The 23,232-nt window shown below is 40.7% G+C and overlaps 2 protein-coding genes across 2 annotated transcripts in view; one reads left to right on the forward strand and one right to left on the reverse strand.

Annotated features, from left to right (window-relative positions):
• The window catches only part of musk (muscle, skeletal, receptor tyrosine kinase), a 34,743-nt gene extending 27,089 nt beyond the window's left edge, over nucleotides 1-7,654 (forward strand). Inside the window, exons 15-16 of the mRNA XM_084384023.1 lie at nucleotides 704-852; nucleotides 4,678-7,654. Of these exons, the coding sequence (XP_084240149.1) occupies nucleotides 704-852; nucleotides 4,678-5,378 (850 nt within the window). The 3' untranslated portion in view covers nucleotides 5,379-7,654. The remainder of the gene's footprint in view (nucleotides 1-703; nucleotides 853-4,677) is intronic.
• Nucleotides 7,655-12,645: 4,991 nt separating this feature from the next.
• Nucleotides 12,646-23,232, reverse strand: part of lpar1 (lysophosphatidic acid receptor 1) — a 43,147-nt gene continuing 32,560 nt past the window's right edge. The window contains exon 3 of the mRNA XM_084383987.1: nucleotides 12,646-18,933. Coding sequence (XP_084240113.1) covers nucleotides 18,608-18,933 — 326 coding nt within the window. The 3' untranslated portion in view covers nucleotides 12,646-18,607. The remainder of the gene's footprint in view (nucleotides 18,934-23,232) is intronic.

Raw genomic sequence — 23,232 nt, forward strand, 5'->3', positions numbered from 1 at the left:
GCAAGAGCACAAACACACACACACACACACACACACACACACACACACACACACACACACACACACATTTCTGCATGCATGACCTCAAACAGGCAATGAGCAAATGCAGACTTTTTCCTGTGTGCACATGCACTCAGAAGTACAAATAAATGCAGACGCAATTCCTGCATTTAGTAGCACATGTTCATCTATACATGAACACACACTCACACACACATGCACATGCATTGACACAGACCTAAATAGACCCAGGGAGTAAATCTTCTTCCCCGACAGATGGGCATCAATCTGTAGTTTCCCAGTGTGTGTGCGTGTGTGTGTGTGTGTGTGTGTGTATGTGTTGGTGACCAAGTGAGTGTTTCCATATGCGTGTGTGTGTAGTTTTGTGTGCTAGCTATATTTAAATCTACACTGAGAAAAAAACATGTTGACTTTCGTTTGCCCCTCTCATGAGCCAACACAGGAAGTGTGTGTCCGTCTGTTTCCTCCGAATGCACGACATTAATGCAGTTGTGCTCCTTTGTTTGGATTATTTTTCGTAGACTCAATAGACACATTAAAATCACATGGTTACAGACATCTGGTAAATGCACACAACACTTAAATTCATAATACGGTGCGATGACAGTTACAATCCTTAAACTATCCCTTCCTCCGTTCTAGTCTTCGCTTGAGTATTTCTGTGCATGTCTGTTTGTTGCAGAGCGCCGGGCCTGCTGCCAATGGAGTCTTTCACCATGGTGGCTGTGAAGATGCTGAAGGAGGAGGCCTCAGCTGACATGCAGAATGACTTCCAGAGAGAAGCAGCACTAATGGCTCAGTTTGACCATCCAAACATCGTACGGCTCCTAGGTGAGTGTGTATGTGTCTGTGAAGGCCGACAGAGGCAGCGCTAACAGCTGGATTTTAAATTGTCCAGTTGCTGGATCAGTGTGTTTACTTGATAGATGAAGGAAGTGTGAAAAGATGTAGAAACAGAGAAAAATGTAATTCTTTGAACTATGTACTCTGTGCTGTGTTTACTTCTTATTTTTCACTTTTTTGGGGGTAATCTGAGCAGTTTATCACAGATTTCCAATGTCAGATTTTATTTTATTTGCTCCTCTTAAGTATTTTGTATTGGGAACACGATCAAGGTTTTTTGATTTGGGTGACAAGTCAAGCAACAAAAACACTGGGTTTTTTTCGGCCACGTGCTCTGTTTCAAAGCCCAGTTTTATTCATTTTCATCAGGAGCCAGACAGAAGTACTAGTTCAAAACCACTTATAAGGTAAGGTCACAGATGAGCAAAAATTACAGAACCATGAGAGCAAAGTCGCATCTTCACTTCAGCAGTCATACGCCTGAATTCACTCAGGTATCACCATACCATGTACATTTTCAGACAACATCAAGGCTTCTGATTGGATAACTTAATCATGTAGTAGCTAAGCCATCTGTTTCATCTGTATTGCTGCTCTTCTTAAAGTCAGTACCTGTACAATATTTTAATTTACTATCCATCAATGAATCCAGTTCTTTTTCCCAGTGCCCTCAATGTGCAGACAAGAGACGGTTTCACTGTGTTTCAGTATATGTTTGCAATAGGAGAAGTTAGATCTTGTCTCCTAGTAACACTAGGGACAATGCACGAAACAGCCCTCTTAGTAAAGTGTTTTTTGTAAATGTCCTCACAGACTGTGATTCTCCTGAATTAAGTCATTCACATCAGATCGTTTTTTATTGAGGTGCTATAAACCCACCAGAGATGCAGATAGAAGTATTTGCCAAACGAGTGCTCCTCGACAGCTAATGTGCCTTTGTTGGCTTGAGTAAAACAAATGTCCTCCATTAAAGTTTATCTATACTAATACGGCATATCTAATCTAATACAAACAGCTCATATCTAAATATATTTCCAGGAGGACATTCAGCCATACAACACACTCCACTTGGCACTGTCACAGAGTAAACAGAGCTATTGGTCATCGGCTGTGCAGAAAGATGTTTGTTTACTTTGGTCCATTTTACAGCTGCGGTGGTTGTGAAATATTTTAAAATCAACATCCACCACTGAAGAAGAAAATTGAGATTTTTCAGATGTGTGTCAAACTCCTGGATCATATGTTCATCCATTTTGGTTGACTCATCTGCAGAGTGACACACTAACGCTGAAGTCTCACATGAAACCAGAGTTGATTCAATTATTTAGTTAACCTCTAATTAGCCTCTGGACTAATAATACAGCGCAAATCATGTGTAAAAATACATGTATCATCCATAACATGCATGTGTCAGAGTCAGAGCTGCCATATGTCTGCATGTCACCGTGTGTGTTGGGGATGGGGCCTCTGTGTTCTGTATATTTAGAGATGGAGCGAAACATTTTGATCCAGCCGCTGACCTCAAGCCCAGGCTGCTACTGTTTGTGGAAATCCTCCCCCCTCACACACACACACACACACACACACACACACACACACACACACACACACACACACACACACACACACACACACACACACACACACACACACACTCAAGGGAGCAGTAATCAGAGCTTGTTCTCTGGGGAGCCGTCCCACTCTGTGACCCACAGGACATGAACTAACTGAGCACGACCTCCGAGCCTCCTCTCCTTCATAAAGTTCCACTCGAGCAAGTTGTTGTTGCGTTTCTTGTGCTGACTTGGACACGACAGTTGGATGGAAAACATTACAGTGAAGAAAAAAAAAGATCCAAATCTGTGGATGTGCATGTTCATGTTTTTTTATGCTAGTTTGACTTCTACAGTTGTACATGATGTCACTTTTATATCCATAGTTATGTTTTCACTAGTGTAAAATCACCTGCTGTGTTCTCATCCATAGATTTATAAGAAGAACTGGATACTGAATGTTAAGATGCCGTTTATTCAGTCCAATGAGAATTAATTGCAGGATGCATATGCTTTAAAAGTTATCCAGCGTCCAGGGATACATCCTGGTTATGCAGCCCAGTGAATATGTTTTATAAATATGGAACCTCTGTGGATCAAAAACTGAGAATAGAAAGAGTCAAAATTGACCTTGTTTGCAGTTCTAGGTGTCCTGTGAAGAGTTTTACAGACCTCTCTTCTATAACATTGACTTATGGGGAAATGCTTTTTAAGAGAATTTTTATTTGCAATACATTTTCCCAGTGGCCACTAGGAAAAAATGGAAGCAAGGCTGAGCTAAAGTAAGGTCAAACACTGGCTATGAAGAGGGCGCACTGTCGGCTCACGTGCTTGGAAGGGGAGGGTGACAAGAAGGGTTTTCAATTTGTAGCAATGTTTAAACCAAAGACTCGATGACTTAATGGCTGCACGATTCATCAAATATTCTCAGTGTCTTGCATGATTTTATACACATCTCTGCAAAATTCAGCCTGAAACGTGACTTCATTTTGTTTTATTCAACAGTATGAAATACTTTGGACTGCTGGTGTATCATTGAGGTTCAATTTATGTTTCAAACAGAAGCAGTGAAGTGCACTGAATCAAAATTATGATTGTGGCCAGTATGACTCAGTCTACTAAGCCACAATAACTCCACTAATCGTGGGTTGAATTGGAAAGAACACAGAGAAGATCTGCAAGGCCTCAAGCTAAAACGGACTATAGAAAGAGAAACTGAAACTGCAGTCTGGTTCCAGTGGGTTATATTTGCTTTTCTCGCTGGCAGACACAGTGATTTGTTATGATTTTTTTCCACAGAGCCATAAAGTACTCAAAATCCAGTTGTGAATGCCAGGTTACATGAATGGCACATCTACAACTTCGGCAGGGCTGTTGGAGCTCTGCACAGCCTTAACAGTGTGCTGTAATGCCTCTGAGCAGTGCACACTGCAGAAAGCACTTAGAGGAATGTGTAGATAAACAAGCAGACAGCCAGTCTTTTATAGAGGTAAAGTAAATAAGTAGTAAATAAAGCAGAATGAATTTGGTGTTTGGAAACCTCTGCTTATGCTAGAATATCTTGCAAAGTGCTTTTACACCCACCAGACTTCATTCACATTTTTGTAAATTTCAGCTAAATTGATTTCTTGATCATGCAAACATTCCTTCAGGATTTATGTCACCATAGGAGTATTCTTTCAATAGAATACATCAAAACACTGTCTTCCTACGTCGAGCATGCAAAGAAGTTCAGTCGTGGAGGCTGTGGGAGCCCCCTGCGCCACATGAATGCAAAGATTTTGAGTTTTCCAGAAACCTAAATTAAGTTCCTATAATCAGATCTGAGATTAACTAAAAGTGCGGCCACAGTCATACCACTCCCACATTAAGAAATTCCCTTTGATTACCTGTATTTGCCCACAGCACGGACAGGATCAGGAGAACACGAGGCTAATTTAGAAACATACTATGTTTACATCACAGGGGTAGTAATGTAAGACTGTACGTCCACTGTGCGTGAGCGTTTATTTGCGGGCGTGTACACATCACAGATGGCTCTGTCTGTGTTTATGTCTCGGCTGAATATTTATTTACGTTTTACAGTGAATGAACTCATTGAATGATATACTGTACTATTAAGCCCGGTTTAATGATGTCACCGATGTGTTTATGTGGTTGAGTATTTGTGCTTGGTGGTGGGAATATGCACAGCTCACAGGCCTGCTGTATATTCTGCTCAGATCATGAAGTTAAATCGTCTGTGTGCTTTCTCCCACAGGTGTGTGTGCAGTGGGTAAACCCATGTGTCTGATGTTCGAGTACATGGCCCACGGTGACCTCAACGAGTTCCTGCGTCGCCGATCTCCAACCCAGTCGGTGCGCACCCTCAGCCGCGCCAGCCTGTCGGGTCGCAGCTTCTCCTCGGAGGTGGAAGGCGGAGGCCTCTCCTGTGTTGAGCAACTGTCCATTTCCAAGCAGATCGCTGCGGGGATGGCCTACCTGTCAGAGCGCAAGTTCGTCCATCGTGACCTCGCAACCCGGAACTGCCTGGTCGGGGAGGAAATGGTGGTGAAGATCGCCGACTTCGGCCTCTCCAGAAACATCTACTCAGCTGATTACTACAAAGCCAATGAGAACGATGCCATCCCCATTCGCTGGATGCCCCCAGAGTCGATTTTCTATAACCGCTACACCACTGAATCGGACGTGTGGGCGTACGGCGTGGTGCTGTGGGAGATTTTCTCCCACGGGATGCAGCCGTACTACGGTATGGGCCACGAGGAAGTTATTTACTATGTGAGGGACGGCCACATTCTCTCCTGTCCTGAGAACTGTCCTCTGGAGCTGTACAATCTGATGAGGCTTTGTTGGAGCACACAGTCGTCAGACAGGCCCAGCTTCAGCAGTATACATCGGATACTGGAGCGGATGCATCAAAACACACTGAGCATAAATGCTGACACTGAGGCTGACTGCTAACCCGGGAACATTTCACAGAAAAATGTTAGTGCCTATGCAAAAAAAACATTGACTTATGTAGTGATTTGTTGCCTGACAACACACTTTTATTGAACCCTTCCAATGAGCATAATATATGGAGGACTAAAACCGACAAAATCAGACATAAATAAATAAGTAAATAGCTCAATAAATAAATGAATATGCCATTAAAGGCAGCACAAATAATACTGAAAATAAATGTAGCCATTAATTAATATATAAAATGTGACATAAACATATATTTCAGGTTTTACTTGCCTCTGTATTTATTTATCTTTATATGAAGTCAACTACTGTATTTATTTACTCTCCCATTTAATCTGTGATCAAGCGGGTCCTGCAAAGTATGACTATTTAGCTGTGTATATATTCCTAATTTTGGCAGTTCAGTCCTCCATACAATCATCTATAGAATACCCAAAGAGTGATTTTTAATCATTTATCTTGCCCATTTTTTTCTTTCAGGATGTTTTTCTATCACCTGTCATATTTTAGTAATTTGCATATTGTTTACTTCTTCATTTCAGAAGTGGTTTTTAAGGAATGACGTAGTGTTTTCAGACTCTTAACTCATCACTCCTGGACATTTACCAGCACATATCCATTGGACAGACAGGAAATACAGATAGACAGGAAAAAGGCATGTTTAAACTCTTTGTAAAGACTGACCCCTGACCCCAGAGCCTTTAAAGACTTGAAGTCACTAACCATGCAGATACATCCTCAACAGTTTTAGATACACATGTATTCAAACATTATGCTATGTCCATTGCATGTGCAATAGTTGTGTGTTTTCTTCTTTATTTCGAGCTGTCAAGCTGTTACAGATGGTCTGACTACTAAACATTAGGGTTAGAGAGAGAACGGGACGGGACAGTTGACGCTTCATCGTCACCTCTAATTCCACAGTGGCACACAATCACTTTAAACCATTGCTGTTGATTGTTTTTATAGACAAGTTGCTATTCCACTTTTGGGCATTCTCGTTTTACTTCCGTGTTTCTTTTGCATAATTTTTATCTTTGTTTTTTTGTGTAAATTTTACTGTTTGACAGTGTTTGACACAGTGTTTGAAATTGGAGAGTTACAGCTGCATTGGGTCAAATTTGTATTTAGTTTACTGATGAATTCAGCAGAAACTCTAAAAAAAACTACAAACAAAACTAGGAAACAAGTGATGGGGCGGAGTGGCTGAGACAGACACCATTCACCTTGTTACAAGACACTGAACCATCAACATTTTGAAGATGTTAGGTTAAGGTAAAAAAGTTACATAATGTTGCTTTAACATAGATTCTTTAACAAGTGAAGGATGGCCAAAATGTCTTCTGAAAGAGTAAATCTGAGTAAATTGGTTGTCACAAAGATAGAAAGTCTCTGTTACAGATCAAACTTTGCTCTCTGGTCTCATTTCAGCTGAGTTAAAGTGAATTAGGTTCATGTTATTACACAGTTTAAGTAGAGTTAGTCTTTCTTGTGTCATCTCGTCATGTGGATTATACGAAGTTTCCGTTCTCTTTACTGTGTTTTCTTCAATAAATGGTCCAGTGTGTAGGATTAAGTGGCAGCTAACCAACTGAATACCCCTCGCCTTACCCTCCTTTTTCAAACGTGTAGGAGAAGCTATAAAGCAAAAATTGCGAAAGGCCCTCTGTAGAGCAGGTTTGGTAGGAGGCTCATTCTAAGCCAATGAAAACACAATGATTCTCAGTTTCAGGTGACTGTACACTAACAGTGTTTTCAGTTCTGGTCCTGGGCTCCTGCTCGTTTTAGATGTTTCATTGGCCCAACACACCTGATTCAAATGAAAGGATCGTTATCAGGCTTCAGCAGAGCTCGATGATGAGCTGATCATTTGAATCAGGTGTGTTGAGGCAGGGAAACAGCTAAAACATGCAGGTCTTTAAACACCACACTAATGAAAACACAATTATGAATATTATATTCCATTTCTGCCAATAGATCCTTCTAAATCCTACACACTGGACCTTGAAGAGATTAGCATCAAAGCAGACTTGCCTCAGTTGAACAACATGTTTTGTTTCTTTTTAAATGTGTGACGTCACTTGTTTGTTATTTGTTACACAAAATAATGACGCAGGTTTTCCTTCACCTCCTCCCCATTAAGTAAAATATTTCTTTGTATGGCTTGCAAATAAAAAAGAATAATTAAAGACATTTGTATTGAGATCCGGACAATACTAGATCAGATTTTTGTTATTCAGAGGTGTGCATGCATACCATATGCTGACAACAGATGTTTGAAATAAAATAAATCTAAAACGTTTCAAGGAAATACGTGTAGAATTATCTTAACTGTAAAACTAGAGAAAACAAACAAATGGATTGAGATGATCTGACTGAGTTTATATGAATAACCAGTCAGCCACAAATGGATATTTGACTTTCATTGCACCACTAATAGGGAAGAAGATAAAGCTCTGATCGTTAATGCAATCAATTATCATCAATTATAGAGCTGTGGAGAGCTTTCTTGCCTGAAGATGCTCAGCAAATGTAAAGGCAATTGACCGATAAACATAAATGATTTTGAGATATCATCATCCTCAGGCCCTTGTTGCACTGTGCCAGCATCAGTCCTGTCAATCTGAGCCCAAGTGTTTTGCTGCACCTCATAGAAACTAAATGGGAGGCAGCGGCTCCACCTAGGCTGCTGTTTTCCGGTGTGGCTTTATGGTGAGAGTGTTGAACAGCAGTAAAATCAAACCACATCCACAGACATGCCCACAGCAAATGACACGTGGCCTGAAGCTTCCTCAGTATTATTTGAAGGGCAGTTTTTCAACAAACAGTGCGGCTGAGGCATGAAGACAAAGAGACAAACGCAGACGTGAAGAATCCCTGCAGATGATGGAGAAATAATCATATCAATTCATTGATTTCAATATTCAAAATGTTTGTTATTACAGCTAGAAAGACACAGGACAAGAAGGATCATGCATTTCTTTCTCTCTGACCCTGAACTCTGTTTTCAATACCTCTTTCTCTCTGTTTATTTGATGATGAGCCTCTCCTACTTCTGTAATAGCCCCCCACCCACAGAAAAAAGCACTTCACCATGTGGATGCTGCAGTGTTATTACCCACCACAAGAGGGATCAAAGGGGGGAACTGAAGCAGAAAAACATGTGCGTGTTTTTTACAGTGCATTTCTGTCTGCATGGGTTTGTATACTGTATGTGTGAATGTGTCTGTGTTTGCCTTCCTCCCATGTGTGCATGTGAGTTTTATGGAGGGCGTGTGTGTTTTGAGGATGCACAATGTAAACTGTTTAAATAAGGCAGCGTGGAGTCTGGCCTGGATTTGCCATCCCTCTTCTCCTTGATCTAAACTGTGGATCAGACTGTCTCACTCCCACTTCCTCTCGTGTTCTTTCCTCTCCTCACACCTCCTACAGATTTCTCTGTCAGCACCACATTTACTCCCGTTTAATTTCTTCCTCGCCGTTTCTTTCTTGAACTCGTTATCCTCTCAGAATCAGTGAATCTTTCCTAATTTCGTGAAGAGGTTGGAAGAGAATATTCTTTTATTAGATGTTATTTGTTTTCCTATTAAGTCTTGCATCAAACCAATAAATTCCGTTTGGATCCAATGCCAAGTATGCCAATAACGTCTCATTAAAAGCATCCAGTGGTTCCATGCCTAAAAATGTTGAGACACCATCTTTGAACAGTGGTCTCTCGCTTATCGGCCATCAGTTGTCAGTGCCCCGACTTCTTGTCAGAAATATCTAGTTTTGTTGCCAGCGATGCAGCTACCAAATGTCCCAACATCTTGTTAAGAATATCCTGCGATATCACACTTAAGAATATTAAACTCTGATTAGAACACTGGTCTCTCGCTTATCAGCCATCTCATCTAGTTGTCAACGTCCAGACATTTGATCAAAAACACGTACACAGCTGGAAAATGTCCCGAAGTCTCGTTAAAGATATTCAGTGGTTTCATGCTTAAAAACATTGAATCACCTTCTCCAACAGTGGTCTCTTGCTTGTCAGCAATCTTGTCCACACTGTAAAATCTGATAAAGTCAGCTGATACAGGTTATTCAAACCTGAATTTAACACATATTGTAGAAATATTGAGAAGATACATATGGAACATACACATTTAACGTGTCCATGGTTTTCAGAAACACAGACTGAACATTTTATTGCTGATCAGTCTTCACTTATTATTTGCCGTCTCATCGCCTCCTCTCCTTTCTCTTTTTGCTCTATCTTCTTCCGTCGTTTCTTTCCTCCCTCTCCATCGCCACTGTTTCCTTTCTTATCTGTGGTTCCAGTCAGTTCCCTGTCGCTGTCTCCATTTGCTCTTTCTTTTAAAGCCAAAATGTATGCCAGCTGCAGATACTGGGAAGTTACACTCATTCAGAGTGAATTAGCCGATTGTCCTTTCTCCAAACAAAAGGTTTATCTAAATGGACTCTCCAACCTTCCTGCCAAATTGTAATAGAAGGATCTCAGTGTTTGGAGACAAGAGATTTGTTCTGCCATGAAAAATCACTTCCTGTTTTGTCACGATAATCTCCTCTGGTTCGGGACAGACATTTAATCATGTTTCAAAGGAAGCTGGATGTGTTTCATGTGTCGAAATCTTCTGACTGTTTCAACAGAAGTGTGATTCCTGGCTGTCTTGGCACGTTAGCAGCTCCACTTTTAATGTCTTGTTGACCTTTCCATGCATCATAAATTTTGTTGGCAACAAGAATACTGACTCCCTCCATTCAAATCATTAGCACGACCCTATCTGCAGGAGGACATCGGACCAAGGGGGCATATTTGTCAATCAGCAAACCATGCTGGGAACCACGGAAAGTGTCTGTATTGACATTGTGACGAAGATGTGACATCCAGATCACTCAGCGACAGCACAGAGGAACTTCCTGTGTAGCTGCGCTGGCTCTGATTGGCCCATTCCGGGAGCAACAGGAAGTAGGGAGACATATATCAGTCAACTGGAGGCTAACACTCTAAAGCTGTGGAACAATAAACATAGATCGCGCGCGCACACACATGTTCTTTCCAGTAAAAACATTTGGCCGCTGTTGCTTGGACTGCTGCTTAATTCATGTCACACACGACACAGTTGCCCTGACGTCTCTTACAGTAGCATTAAACACACACACATATCACACTTGTACGGTGCAGCACTCTTGTAGCGTCTGATTTATGTCGCAGTCCACATTCTGCACTGCAAAGTCGTTCATTTCAAACTTTTGGTTTCAGGATTGAGTCGTATGCTGGTCAGTTTTTGCTTCCATTGTTTTGCTTTGATTATTTGCGGGGAAGGGCCATTCAGGAGCACAATGGATTAAAGGCGCATTATGTAGTTTTGGGGAAGCAATTTGAATCAGAAGAGAAAGATCTGATTGATCTCATTGACTGATTTCTTTTTATGCCTAAACATATTAAACAGACAAACTCTCTTTGTTCTCATGTCTGAATAAACAAACTGATGTTAAAGAACAACACCATTTCATACTGTTTTACTTTGTTTAAATGTGGCGGACCCCGCCACCTTTCTAGCTTCAAACAGTGTTCTGGAGACCTTATTTTCCTCTGAGAACAGCTTGTTTATTCAGTTATGAAATAGAAAGATATATCTGAGATTGTATTATTACCTCAATATTGTAAATATTAAGATTCTGACTTTGAATTTCCCCTTCAACTACATACTGCCCCTTTAATAGTGATATTTTATCACAAAAGCACGATCAAATATGAAGGTATGATAAAGTATCATAATCTCACAAAATCTTTGCAGCACTACACCCTGGACACCCCTGTCACAACCAGAGCCTTGAGGAAACCCTGGCGCAACATGTAAATGAAACTCCCCTCCTCCCATCTCGCAAGCACCACCAGCAGCAAAGTGTTTTTAAAGGTTTTATTTAGAAACACATATAGCACACAAACAGACATGCTGGCAGTCTGGCTGAGAGCTGAGAGAGTACTGGGAGGAGCCGGCTCTAAAACTTCTGGCTTGGAGGCTGGAACCAATCAGCTCCCTCACACCACCTACACTCACACTCAGTCATTAATCACTCAGCCAAACACACCTGCTGCCAATAACACTCACACACTCACATTCAGGTAACAGAGCGATCAGAGAAAATTTAAGCACATTCATCAATAGAAATATTAATACAACCTATAGAGTCGTAACCACCCTGCAGTGTATAAGAGGATATATACACTGTAATATAAGAGGAAACTTCTATTAGCTCGTGTCTCATCTTCATCAAGGAGGCTTGTCTGGTTGGTGTCTTTAGCTACTACAGTACGTGCTCCACCCTAACTTTGTCTCTCACCCTGACTTTTGTTGCTGGGTGGATAGCATTCAGCTGGTTTATCAGAGCGTTATCACTGCAAGAGACAGGTTTTGATGAGAGCAGTGAGAGTGAGCAAAACAGTAAAGCTGTTGGCTGTGAAACCAAAACAACCAGCACAGAGTTTGTCACTTGATCATAATTTAAATAACTTCACTTCACTTTACTATTTGCGTAATTCCAGTCAAAATTAGAAAACCCACTTCATATTGCACTTTGGAATGTTGTCAGGTTTAGCACAGACGCTCGACCAGACAGGACAAAGAAGAATGTTGTCAGGTTTACATTTCCATGTAATGATGTGTCATGTCACGGATTTTAAAAATGATTCACACTATTGTTGATTCAACATGACATGCCCCGTCAGCCTCCGGGCTTCTAAGAGGTGGCCGGGCCTGTTTGACTGACAAAAATTAATGTTCCCTGCTAAATGTATCAAGCCTAGCCAAGCCAAGCCTAGACACAACACTTCAACACAAACACGTGAGTGTCGAGTGCTAATTTATTGAGCATTTTCTCACTCTGGATTTGCGCAAACACAAACCACACTGTGAGAAACGCGTCCCTTCTATGTATAAACACAAGGTTATAGACACACTTCTGCTAACAGTCAAGGCTGTCTAAATATGTGTCAACAGCCTCAAGGTCTATAGATTATTAGGTCTAGCTCTTCATCTCATTAAGCACATATTATCAGTCAGTGTGTCTGTGACCCCGTGTGTTCCCGTTTTTGGATGTCATAGAAACAAAAACACCGGTGGATAACAGAAAGGAGGCTAAACGTGAAAGATAAAGTAAGACTCTCAAAAAACACTCCACTACTGTCAGTAAAATGTTGTTGTTAAACACTATTTTTCCTTCATTTATTTCCGAAAAGACACAAAAAACACAATGATTCAGACTTTTCTCATGTTTTTATTGTTGCTGGGATATCAACACTATGACTCTTGGTGGACATTCATTGATATTGGAGCACACAGATAGTACGGAAATCACATTTATCTCCCTGTCACGATCACTTTCTACAATGTAAGGCTTGTCAAAATTTTCCACAAACATTGTACTTTGGAAGAATATCTCTTGAAAAATGATGTCGATACCACTTTGGGATGATGTTTTTGGTATTTAAAGAACATTTCTAAAGTGCAACACACACCAGCTGCATTAACGTAGCAAAAATTGGAAGCATCATTCAGACATCTTACGCAGTAGTCAGGAATCTGGAGTGCTGATGTGATAAAACTTTAGCTTTTTGAGAAAGTTCATGCACCTTAATGCTGGGAAACAGGACAGTGGTGTATTCTGTCATGCATAATAATGGGTTGATACATGTCGAGACTGCTGGAGTGTGAATTTACATAGCGAGCAGTGGTTGCCTGTGTTTTAAACAGATTGTTCTCCAGCCCCAACCCATCAAATATGGCAACTTCATCAGTGGACCAACAGTTCAAACTACAATGCTGTAGGTACCCTTCTAGCAGCATTTTCCCTCTAGTGTGGGGTTGAAGAAGTTGGCATTGGGGTGGTTGGACACCTGAGTTTGAGAACGGTGTTCAACCACAAGTCAAAGTTTTTTAACTTTTGTTTTGTAAGTTACATGAACAAACTTATTTTACCCAATATATTTAAAGCTGTAGACATAAGAATTGGGCAACTCAAATTCATCCCAACAAATATGGGCAGCATATCACCAGAGTGCCTGCTAAATGCTGCTAACTGTATTCTGTTTATACATCCATGACTTTAGCTACTGTTAGCTTGTTAGCTCAGTTAGCCCTGAAGCTACAAGGGGAGTGATGGTGTTAACACCACTAGCACAGGAGCTTTACACCGCTAGGAGAAAGAGGTTTCTTTTAGGGCTAGGGCTAGCTGGTTAGCATGCTAACTTCAGTATCTCCTCAACACAGTACATAGACACCTTAAACATTATGTCAAAATTATGGTTTCTTTGAATTCTGTTGATAATTTTGGTTAATTTTTGAATGTTTTAAACAAATTTTCACACATATGCACCTTTAGCCCAAACCATGATCTTCCCCTAAACCTAAACAAGCTTTATTTTGAAAGTCTAACCAGACCAGAGCGTAACAGTTTGAAGCTTAGGGCCACTGACCATAGCTGCCATGTTTAATGAGTCGGAAGTGAGAACATGTTGGTTTTGACACGGGTCATATGCTGCCAGTGTGTGTTGACCTTAAAGATATTATTCTTTTGGACAGATTACTATTCAATCTCAGTTAATTTCCCCACATCAGATGGTTTGAACTTCCTGTGAACAAAGAGAAGGTTGAATCGTTGATAATGTGGGTTCATACTATTGTAAAATCATATTATACAATACTTTTTTATGAGTTTGTACAAATTACAATTTTTTTTAGGCTGTGCTGCGTATCATCATTCAAAAAGTGAAGAAAAAAAACTTTTCTTTAAGTGGAATATCACTCTTACACTGACATCAATCTTTTTTCTACTTTAAGGCAATTGCAAAACGACGGAGTTAGCAACACACAAACCCAAAGAGTAGCTGAACACCACCTGAAAATCTTGTTTTTGCTGACCTCTTAGTTTTTCCCGAACTTCTCGACTTGCTGCAGTGATGCGCAAGTGTACTCCAGGACACTGTGACATCACTGTTGGGTGCTCCACACCCACCACCCTCCACACAGTGCGAGACTTGAAACTTTCAACCCGAGAGGGCGGCAAAACTCTTGCTTTTCAACCTGGTGTTAACTTACTCTTCATGGAGGAGGACTGGAAGGCACTGCACACATAGATATCTAGTTGTGGGTCACAAACAGGTTAATAACTGTAATACTGTCTACAGGAAATTCATTAATTAGGATCACAATACAAAAGAGCTCATGACATAAAAACCATAAACAAAATCCTACAGTACATTTGGACAGAGTATAACACAGTTAAATTTACAGAACGTTCCCTTTGGTGATTAACTTTGAATAATATATTTTATATACATACATACTGTACACATATACTTACAATGGTGTACAAAGAGCGACACACTGGTAAACAAAGACAGACAACGACAGAAGTTTAGTTGGTTTGTTATATAACCTGAATCAACACGTTGTTAAAAAAAAATGGTTACAGTGAATGTCAGATATGGAGTTTTGGGTCCAGAGCTGTAGATTGACAAAGTTGCGTCAATGAAACAACGAGTGGCACTGCTGCGGCTGCTGCTAACAGTAGGGAAAGTTAAAAGGCAACACTTAATAATTAAGTTAAACTGTCTTAGTGAAGAACATCCAAGATTGTTGCCTCTGAGTTTTCTTCATTTTTTTGTTATTTTACAGTGTAAAGGCACAACCAAGAGAAGAACTTGGATAAACAAACTTACGTTGCCTCAAAACAGGTCAACATTTTGAACATCTCCGACATGCAAAAATACCAGCTGACTTCATTTCAGCACCGCAGCTTAAATCCCTGACAAACATCTCGCTTCCTGGAAAACATTTGACTGCGTTTTTGGCCGTGATTCTCTCGTTCCTGTCAGCTGTTCGGAGCTCTGTCTATGTATTTTGGCCAAAAAGTGTTTTGATTTTTGGTCGGGACAAAAAGTTCAGCTGGCAATTTTTAACAAAGCACGTCATAGCATCACCAGGCTTGACTTTCAGCTGGCTTTCAGTCCCTCAATGAGGGAGTGCACTTATGGAAATAATATAACACCATTCAACACTGCGTTGGCTCAACTCTGCCTCACCTCCCCTGAAGTCACTTCATTAAGTAAAACACCCCTTTGTTGCTGGGAGGTCGTACAGCCACTGAACTAAACTTTTAGTCCCAAAGATGGCTGCCGCCTCACCACCTTGCAACAGGAAATGGCTGACATATTTTAATGACATTGTGTTATTTGAGCTGTCTACTGCCTGAATTAATAAGGCAAAGTCCTCCACTTTGGAGATGTGGTCACATGCAACAGTGCAAAAAAAAAGAACAAGCTCCATGGGAAGACTATACATTATAACTTGCTCAGAAAGTCAGTGGGAGACCCCAGGGTGGGTGTTTTGGGGAGATGCTGCCATTAAGAGGGGTGACAAGGGAGCGGGGACAGAGACATGTGTGTGTGCAAAAAAAAAAAAAGAAATAAAAAAGAATATACCCCCAACAATCTTATTCAGTGACATCAACAAAATCTGTTATATTTTGGATGAACATCTGTATTACTTCATATCTCCAATAACACTGTCACGGCAAAAAACTGTGTACTCTACATGTCTTTCAGTTTCTGGTTTCCTTGGAGTGTTTGTAAGGCCAAGCAGACTCATCAGACTGTGGTACTGTAGGAGTGAACTTCATGAGTCCCTCACAGAAAAGTCATTGACCATATGTTGAAATGGCAATTTGCCCAAATAGTGGCAGAAAAGAAGCACATTGGAGATCTTTTAGCTCACTGAAGTGGAGCTAATGCGCTGAGCTAATGAACTGAAATATAGGCTAACTGTTAGATGGACTGCCACGACATGTGGTTCAGACATTCGTGTACCTCTCATGACCATTTCACTTTTCAAGTAGCATCATTGTCAGGTCAAGACTTAAATTGTCCAGCACTTTGGTTTATGACCAAATACCTGCAAATTGAATGACGTTCTCGGCAGCCTCCGATAACTTTTGCATGCTAACAGGCTAAACCAAGCAAGTAATGGTAAATATGACCTGTTTTATATGAGCGTGTTAGTATTTTTGTGTGAGTATGAGGCATGTTAGCATGCTGACCTCAGCGTTTAGCTAAAAAGCACCACTGTGCCTCACAGAGCCATTAATGTGGCTGTAGACTCTTAAGACTTGTTAGTAGTTTGTTTTATTGAAAAAAAGGTCCGAGTACAAACTATCTATTGTAGGTTTTTCTTTGGCTCTGCCCTCTGTGTTTATAATCTGGTGACAGATGAATGCCCCCACCTCAGTGTCATCAGGTTTTTGCTAAATAACGCAGGACAATTTTTACTCAGTTTTGTTTAAATCAGCTGCTGCATCATTTTTTGGTAAAATAGTTTGTTATAGGTTAACTCCACCAAGTTTACACATAAAAGTGAGGAGTAGTACTGGATATTTTCAAAAAAAAAATAGTATGATGCCTTTTGTCACTCCAGAGGAAACTGTATGTAATCTGAAAATTTGCTTCCAGTGACGTCACTCTGTGGCTTTGGCATTGTGGGTAATGTAGGCACCAGGTTTTGAGAAGCAGCCAGGTCTTGCGTTGCACTCTAATAAACACTGTTGTTTCTCATGATGGACAGTTTAAAAACAAATGATCAAAATCGTTGATTTACATGCAATGCTACATTTCCCACAATGCAACTTAGATTACATGCTTTCTCTGGAGCCAGAAAAGGCTTTATACTTCTTTTTTCTCATATCCAGTAGTACTCCTCAAGACCTGTAAACCCACTTTAATGTGTAAGATTGGTGGAGTTTCCCTTTAACTGCTAAAATCTAGCTAGGATGAGGATAAACCCTGCTGACCTCTCAGCTCAGAGCAACTACATGTAGTTTATAAACTACTCTACTCTCACATGTTATGAGGAGAAATCATCTATTTTTCAGAATTACAATTTGATGTAATTTAGAGTACATTTCAATTTTCAGAACTCCTACAATGCTGAAACGTTCACACTTCCACCTCTCTTCCTCAGCCAGCCTCGTGGACAGAGGAGACACTTGACAAATCCACGAGAGGCAGACAACTCGGCACATTTCACGTCCGTTAACACTCACCAGACATGACCTTCACCTCGCCTCCACATAACACTGTGGTACAGTACAGAGCCTGCTCCAAAGCTGCAAATATCCTCCTCCCTGTTTTGGTAAGATCCCTGTCTCTAATTCCTTAAAGGGGAAACAAGTCAAGATTTCTGCATATCATGGACCTTTTGTGTATTTAAGTTGGCTGAGAGGAAGAAACTTTTGGGATGCGTTCACAAAGCTTTTTTATAAAAGAAGAAGAGGATCAGTTGACTAATGAGTCCCTGCAGTATTTAGGTTGTAAAGTCATTAGATGATGAATGATGCATCCACTGCAGGAATAGAGGCTCAGCTTACTTAAATAACAATGTGTTGAGTGATATCGAAGTATGTTTTGGTCAGTTACTAAACATGTCAGTATTTATATAGTCGTGTGTTTAATGAGCATTAGCAGGATGTCTGATAAACGTTTCACTTTGAAGACCATATTTTGAGAAAGTTCAAACTCTGGAAATTGGTCCAAACACCACCAATAAAATCAGCCTTGAGTCTCCAGAAGGTCACTTTAAAGTGAAAGCTGCTGGAGACCACTTGTATTAATATTCAGTTACACGTCACGAGCACAAAACGACGTGTGTTGGTTTGATTTTTTAACTCTTTCCTTCCAAAAAAAGAAAGAATAGTGTTCCAGATGTTGGTTCAGTCTGTATGCAACATGATGTTATTCGACCTACGACTACAGGATACAACGTTTAGAGAGGACTGGAGGAAGAGGATGGGTTATACTGGCATTACCTTCATTTCACAGATTACTTTTAAATAGTTCATGTCAGCGTTGTCCATCACAACACATTTCAAACAAATAGAAAATAATAAACAACTAAACTAAAATACTAACAGCCTGTCGGAGACTCCTCCCCTGTTCTTCCTCCACACAGCGATAAAGTCTTGTCATCTTTCTTCATAATTGTCATCCTCTTCTTCATCCAGATCATCAGCTCGACCTCCCTAACCTTCATTCTCAAATTTATTCCATTACTGTCTTTAGTTCATATCCTGTCCGCTGTCCCTCTTGACCTTCCCATGCTGCCATTTTCCTTCCTTCAGTCAGTCTCTCCAAAAGATTAACCCCTTCAAGCAGACGGATTACCCTCCGTTTATACCACTGAGTGTTCATTATGGTGGTGGTGGTGGTGGTGGTGGATGCCGCCGCTCAGCACCGTGTGGTTGATGGACGACGCCGAGCGGTCCGATCCCTCCGCCGTCGTCCCGTTGACATTCTCCTGCCGCTGGCAGCACAGGATCTGCCTGAAGGTGGCGCTCATCTCCTTGTCGCGGTACGAGTAGATGATGGGGTTCATGGCCGAGTTGAACTCGGCGAGAAGCAGGAAGAACTTTTCGTAGGTGAGGACGTTGCAGTTGGCGCAGAAGACGTCGAGGAGGAGGATGACCAGGCCGGGGGTCCAGCAGATGATGAAGGCACCTGAGGAGACACAAAGAGAAGAGGTTTCAAATTTGTGTTGAAAAACACAATATTAGGGAATATTAAAAGACAGCTCTACAGAATGTTTTTCTTACATTACAGAAAATGACATATTTAAATATAAAAAGCAACATGGAAACAGTAACATTTTGGGGTGAGTGACTCTTAACGGGAGAAGAGGCTGTGAAGAGTTCATTAAATTGTTTCCTGTGTTGTCGGTCGTTGACCCCGATGAGGTCGTAGAGGTTAGTGGCTTGGTGTGACAAGAACAGGAGGAACAATGAGACTTTTGACCCCACTTTAAAGTGTTATCGTACAATGTGGTGACGTCTACAGTGGCGATTCTAACCATTCTGTTATAAATTATCCATTAACAAATAAATAATATGCAAAATCCAACATTTCTTTTTTATTTCCAAATAGAATTCTTAAATATAATTGACATTAGAAACCCAGTGAGAGAGATACCAGCACGTTGCAGCAGTCACAGAAAAGAGCATGCAATTATTAGTCAGCCATGAAGTGTGTAGATAAGCTCAGGTTGCAGTATAATAGTTACTGAAAGATAAAAGTAGAAGAGAAATAAAATGTCCCTTTTCATGCAATGTTACAATAACTCTGGTCTGGTAGAGAACGGGACTTTTCTGATGCTTTTGGCTTGGCTTTTTGCATGACTTACTCTTACTAATCAATGAGTAAGCTCATGTTTTTATCTAGTCTCATTCCTGTCTTTTCTGGAGCTGGATGAAACACTTGAATGTGCAGGTAACAGCACAAAAATGTGATGTTTGCCTGACTGTAGTACACGCTTCTCTAAATTGTCTTTTGGCATTGGCAGCACAAAACCCTGGACTTCCTGGATCCCCGCTGTTTATGTTTTGATGACTCATGATTTACACTTTAAAAGTGATGACTTGCTTTGGACTCACAACTGAATTTTGCTGACCAACAGTTTTGGAAAAATGATTCACTTAGACTTAAACTTAAGTACTGATGACTCAAAATGGTTACACATGTTTTCAGAGTCACCTTGAACTGTGGTCCTTATCATGTCGCACATGGGAGGCAGCGTGCCACCTCCGCTTTAAGTTATGTTAATGAGACATCCTGGGTGGTAATCATCTACTTGTCTGTCCTCGCATTCTTCTGAACCACTAAAAGCAAAGAAGCGTAAACAACATAAAACAGATGAATAAATGAAATGGCTCAAAGGTTTTGTCTCGGAAAATGTATCACACAACCACGTTCATACCGTCCGGGAGACAGACTAAGTTGTTTTTTGGTTTGTCCGGAAACACACCAAAGTCACTTTAGACCCACACCACCATTACTTAACAACCACACCATCATCAGTCTACACAACAGAAACAGCCATGTAGCTCTATCACCACATCTGAAACTTTTCAATTACACATTTTGAGCACAAAGTACTTTAAGTTGTACAGTGTTTTGATGTTGTGGGTGCATTAGGTTGCCAGTTACGGCGACCCAAAGACACCACTAAAACGCTGGTGTCTGAGACAAAAACATACTTACAACATTTCCTGCACATACATTATACTTATACGATGCCGAAGTACATTTGTCGAGCCATTTTCTCATTTTATAGCCGACTTTTATGTCTTTTTTTTATCCGTCCGAGAGAACAATGCCATCCGCAATCAATTAGCTGGTGGACAATCTGCCTCCATCTTCCACAACATTGCATTAACGGGAATCTGTGCAAAAATCAGTGTTCCTGTTTACTTCCAGCACACAAGATACTGTAGTCTTACTGAAGTTCCAGTTTTCTAGTTTTTGTATGATAAACTATACATAAGGGAACAAAAATGGAAGATGATGAAAGAGGGAAATACAGTACGTCACTGATTAACTTGCTAGCACCAAGATAGGGTGAAGTGCTGGTAAAATCCTTCAGCATCACTCCATCACCTGCAGTCTGTTCGCAAATCACTGTAGCTGTATTTTCAGCAGACAACCTTACTCATCGCGACAGTTCTCATTTTTCTAGTTTTTATATGATAAAGGATTAATGAGGAAAGGATTGAGTAACATGTTTCATGTTGAGAGTGGAAAATGTGTCATTGATTATTTTGCATCATAGCACAAAGACGAAGCTAAAAAGTTCAGTACACTTGTGCAAATGGAACAATGATCACTTATTTGACATCCTAAGTGAGGGAAACAAACAATTCAGTTATTGTTTTTATCAGTTTTTTACAAAAACAATTCAAATAACTGAACTTATTCTGCTGTTTTAACGTATTATTGCACCTCTGAATAAAGAGATATGTCTCAATAAAGTACTGTGTTGCTTAAATAAGCACATATGCCGAGTGCAAATACTGACAATTTGTCACTTTTAGGACTCCAAACATCGGGATGACCGAGAAAAAGGCCAAGCGTTCAAAATAAAAGCCCCATGACTTAGAATAATAAATAAATACATATAAATATATAGATAAATACAAAAAATACAAAAAATTTAAAAAAATTAATATTAAAAAAAAACAATCAGACTGTCAATCTCACGTTTTTTGAGGAATTTCATCAAGCCTCACAAACTAAATAGGCTGTATGTCCAGAACACACTATATGTGTTTTTTGATCTGGTGCCTTCGACATCATTTCTTCCTGCAGTGGTTCTCAAAGTGGGTTCCGGGACCCTCAAGGGTTCTTGATGGGGGTCTACAGTAAGGGGCCCCATACAAAAATGTGTACAATAAAACGTGCTATAATCCACAAACACCACAACGACAGAAAGTATGACTGTTTCGGTTATGGGCTTCAGACACGTTCTACAATGAAATATCTAAAAGTCAACTTTTCAGCTGGAATTGGATTCCCTCTGTCAGGAAATCAGCCAATGACAATCAACATCCTGCATTATCTCTCCCTTAATGTGGAACATCTCCAGAAACATAAACCACTGACCTCTGCCTCATTTTTGCAACCCAATCTCCACTAATCCATCATCACATCTAACCTCCCAACCTCATTTTGCTGAGTACAATGCATCATCACTTTGAGCGTGTTACAGAAAAAGGGGGTCACTGACTCATTACTCACGAATGTCAAGTTCAAGCACCATGAATTCACTCAACAGATGCTATTTGTCGCAACTATGAGACAACTGGGGGACATTACACTCTTGAGGCTGTAAAACAAAAAGTCCAGACGAGAAATTAGGGAAGCAGAGAGAGAGAGAGAGGGAATATTGACAGGCAGGCCTGTTATCTGTTAGTGTTTTGCAGGCGGCAGCTGCAGCGAAGGCTTGACCTCACTTCCCAGCTATGCAGGCAGACTCTCCAGAGTTTGATACATTTCTGAAACGCTTCGCAACCCAGCAGAGAAACCATCTCAAGTATTTGTCTCTGAGTGAAACATCTTACTCAGAACGGGACAAGACACAGCACACAAAAAAACCCCAGAAGAAACAGACCAGCATTGTGACAAAATAACATTTAAAATCATATAATGCTCTTTTACATTCCTCTTATTTCTTCTTCAAACGTGCTGCCTCTTTACAGTTGAGCTTTCTCTGTTCTAAATGGAGTGTAAAATGTGCATATCTGCAGGAAGTTTGTCCCGGTTTTCCCTCAGTCTTTGTGTGAAGCTGTGACCTGAGAGGTTTCACCCTCAGATTCTTTCATTTCCTCTGTGAAGCCAGGGGTATGTAGTTGCTTGTGTTACACCCTTTATCTCAAAATTGCCTCTTTACATTCCCCCCCCCCCGCCCCCCCCAAAAAAGTGCCCGCCTTACCGCTGCCACATAGGCCAGCGTTCCTGCCACATCAGATACACAGAGGAGAACAGCAGAGTTTTTTGTGTATGGAAGAAACAAACGGGTTTTTGTTGGGACCGAGGTGAATCCTTTTGCCTTGTCACAACTTGCCACATGGAGGGAAAAGAGACCGGAGAAATGGAAAGTCAGTGGAGAAAAGTAAATAAACAGGACTCTGACGCAGGCCTGGAAAATCTGGAAATGCATGCAAAACTACTTTGACACTTTCCAGGTCTTGATAGAGTTATGGATTACACAGAAGCAGGAGACAGCGCATGTGACACACTGTGACATTTTTACGATCGTCCTCAGCTACACAGTGATTTGATCTTGTTGAAAGACACGTTGCTCCATAGCACTTGATGATATTTCAGCTAATCAAAACACCCAGAATCCAGCGAAGAACAAATCATTCAGGACCTATGGGAGAGTGACTGTCGAAGCTACGGCTCGACGTCCAAAACTTCACTGAGACATTTGGAAGCATTTATTGAGCAATAAATCCAAGAAGTGCC

This window comes from Pagrus pagrus (assembly GCF_965226575.1).
Source record: "Pagrus pagrus genome assembly, chromosome: 19".
In the NCBI taxonomy this organism is placed as follows: domain Eukaryota; kingdom Metazoa; phylum Chordata; class Actinopteri; order Spariformes; family Sparidae; genus Pagrus; species Pagrus pagrus.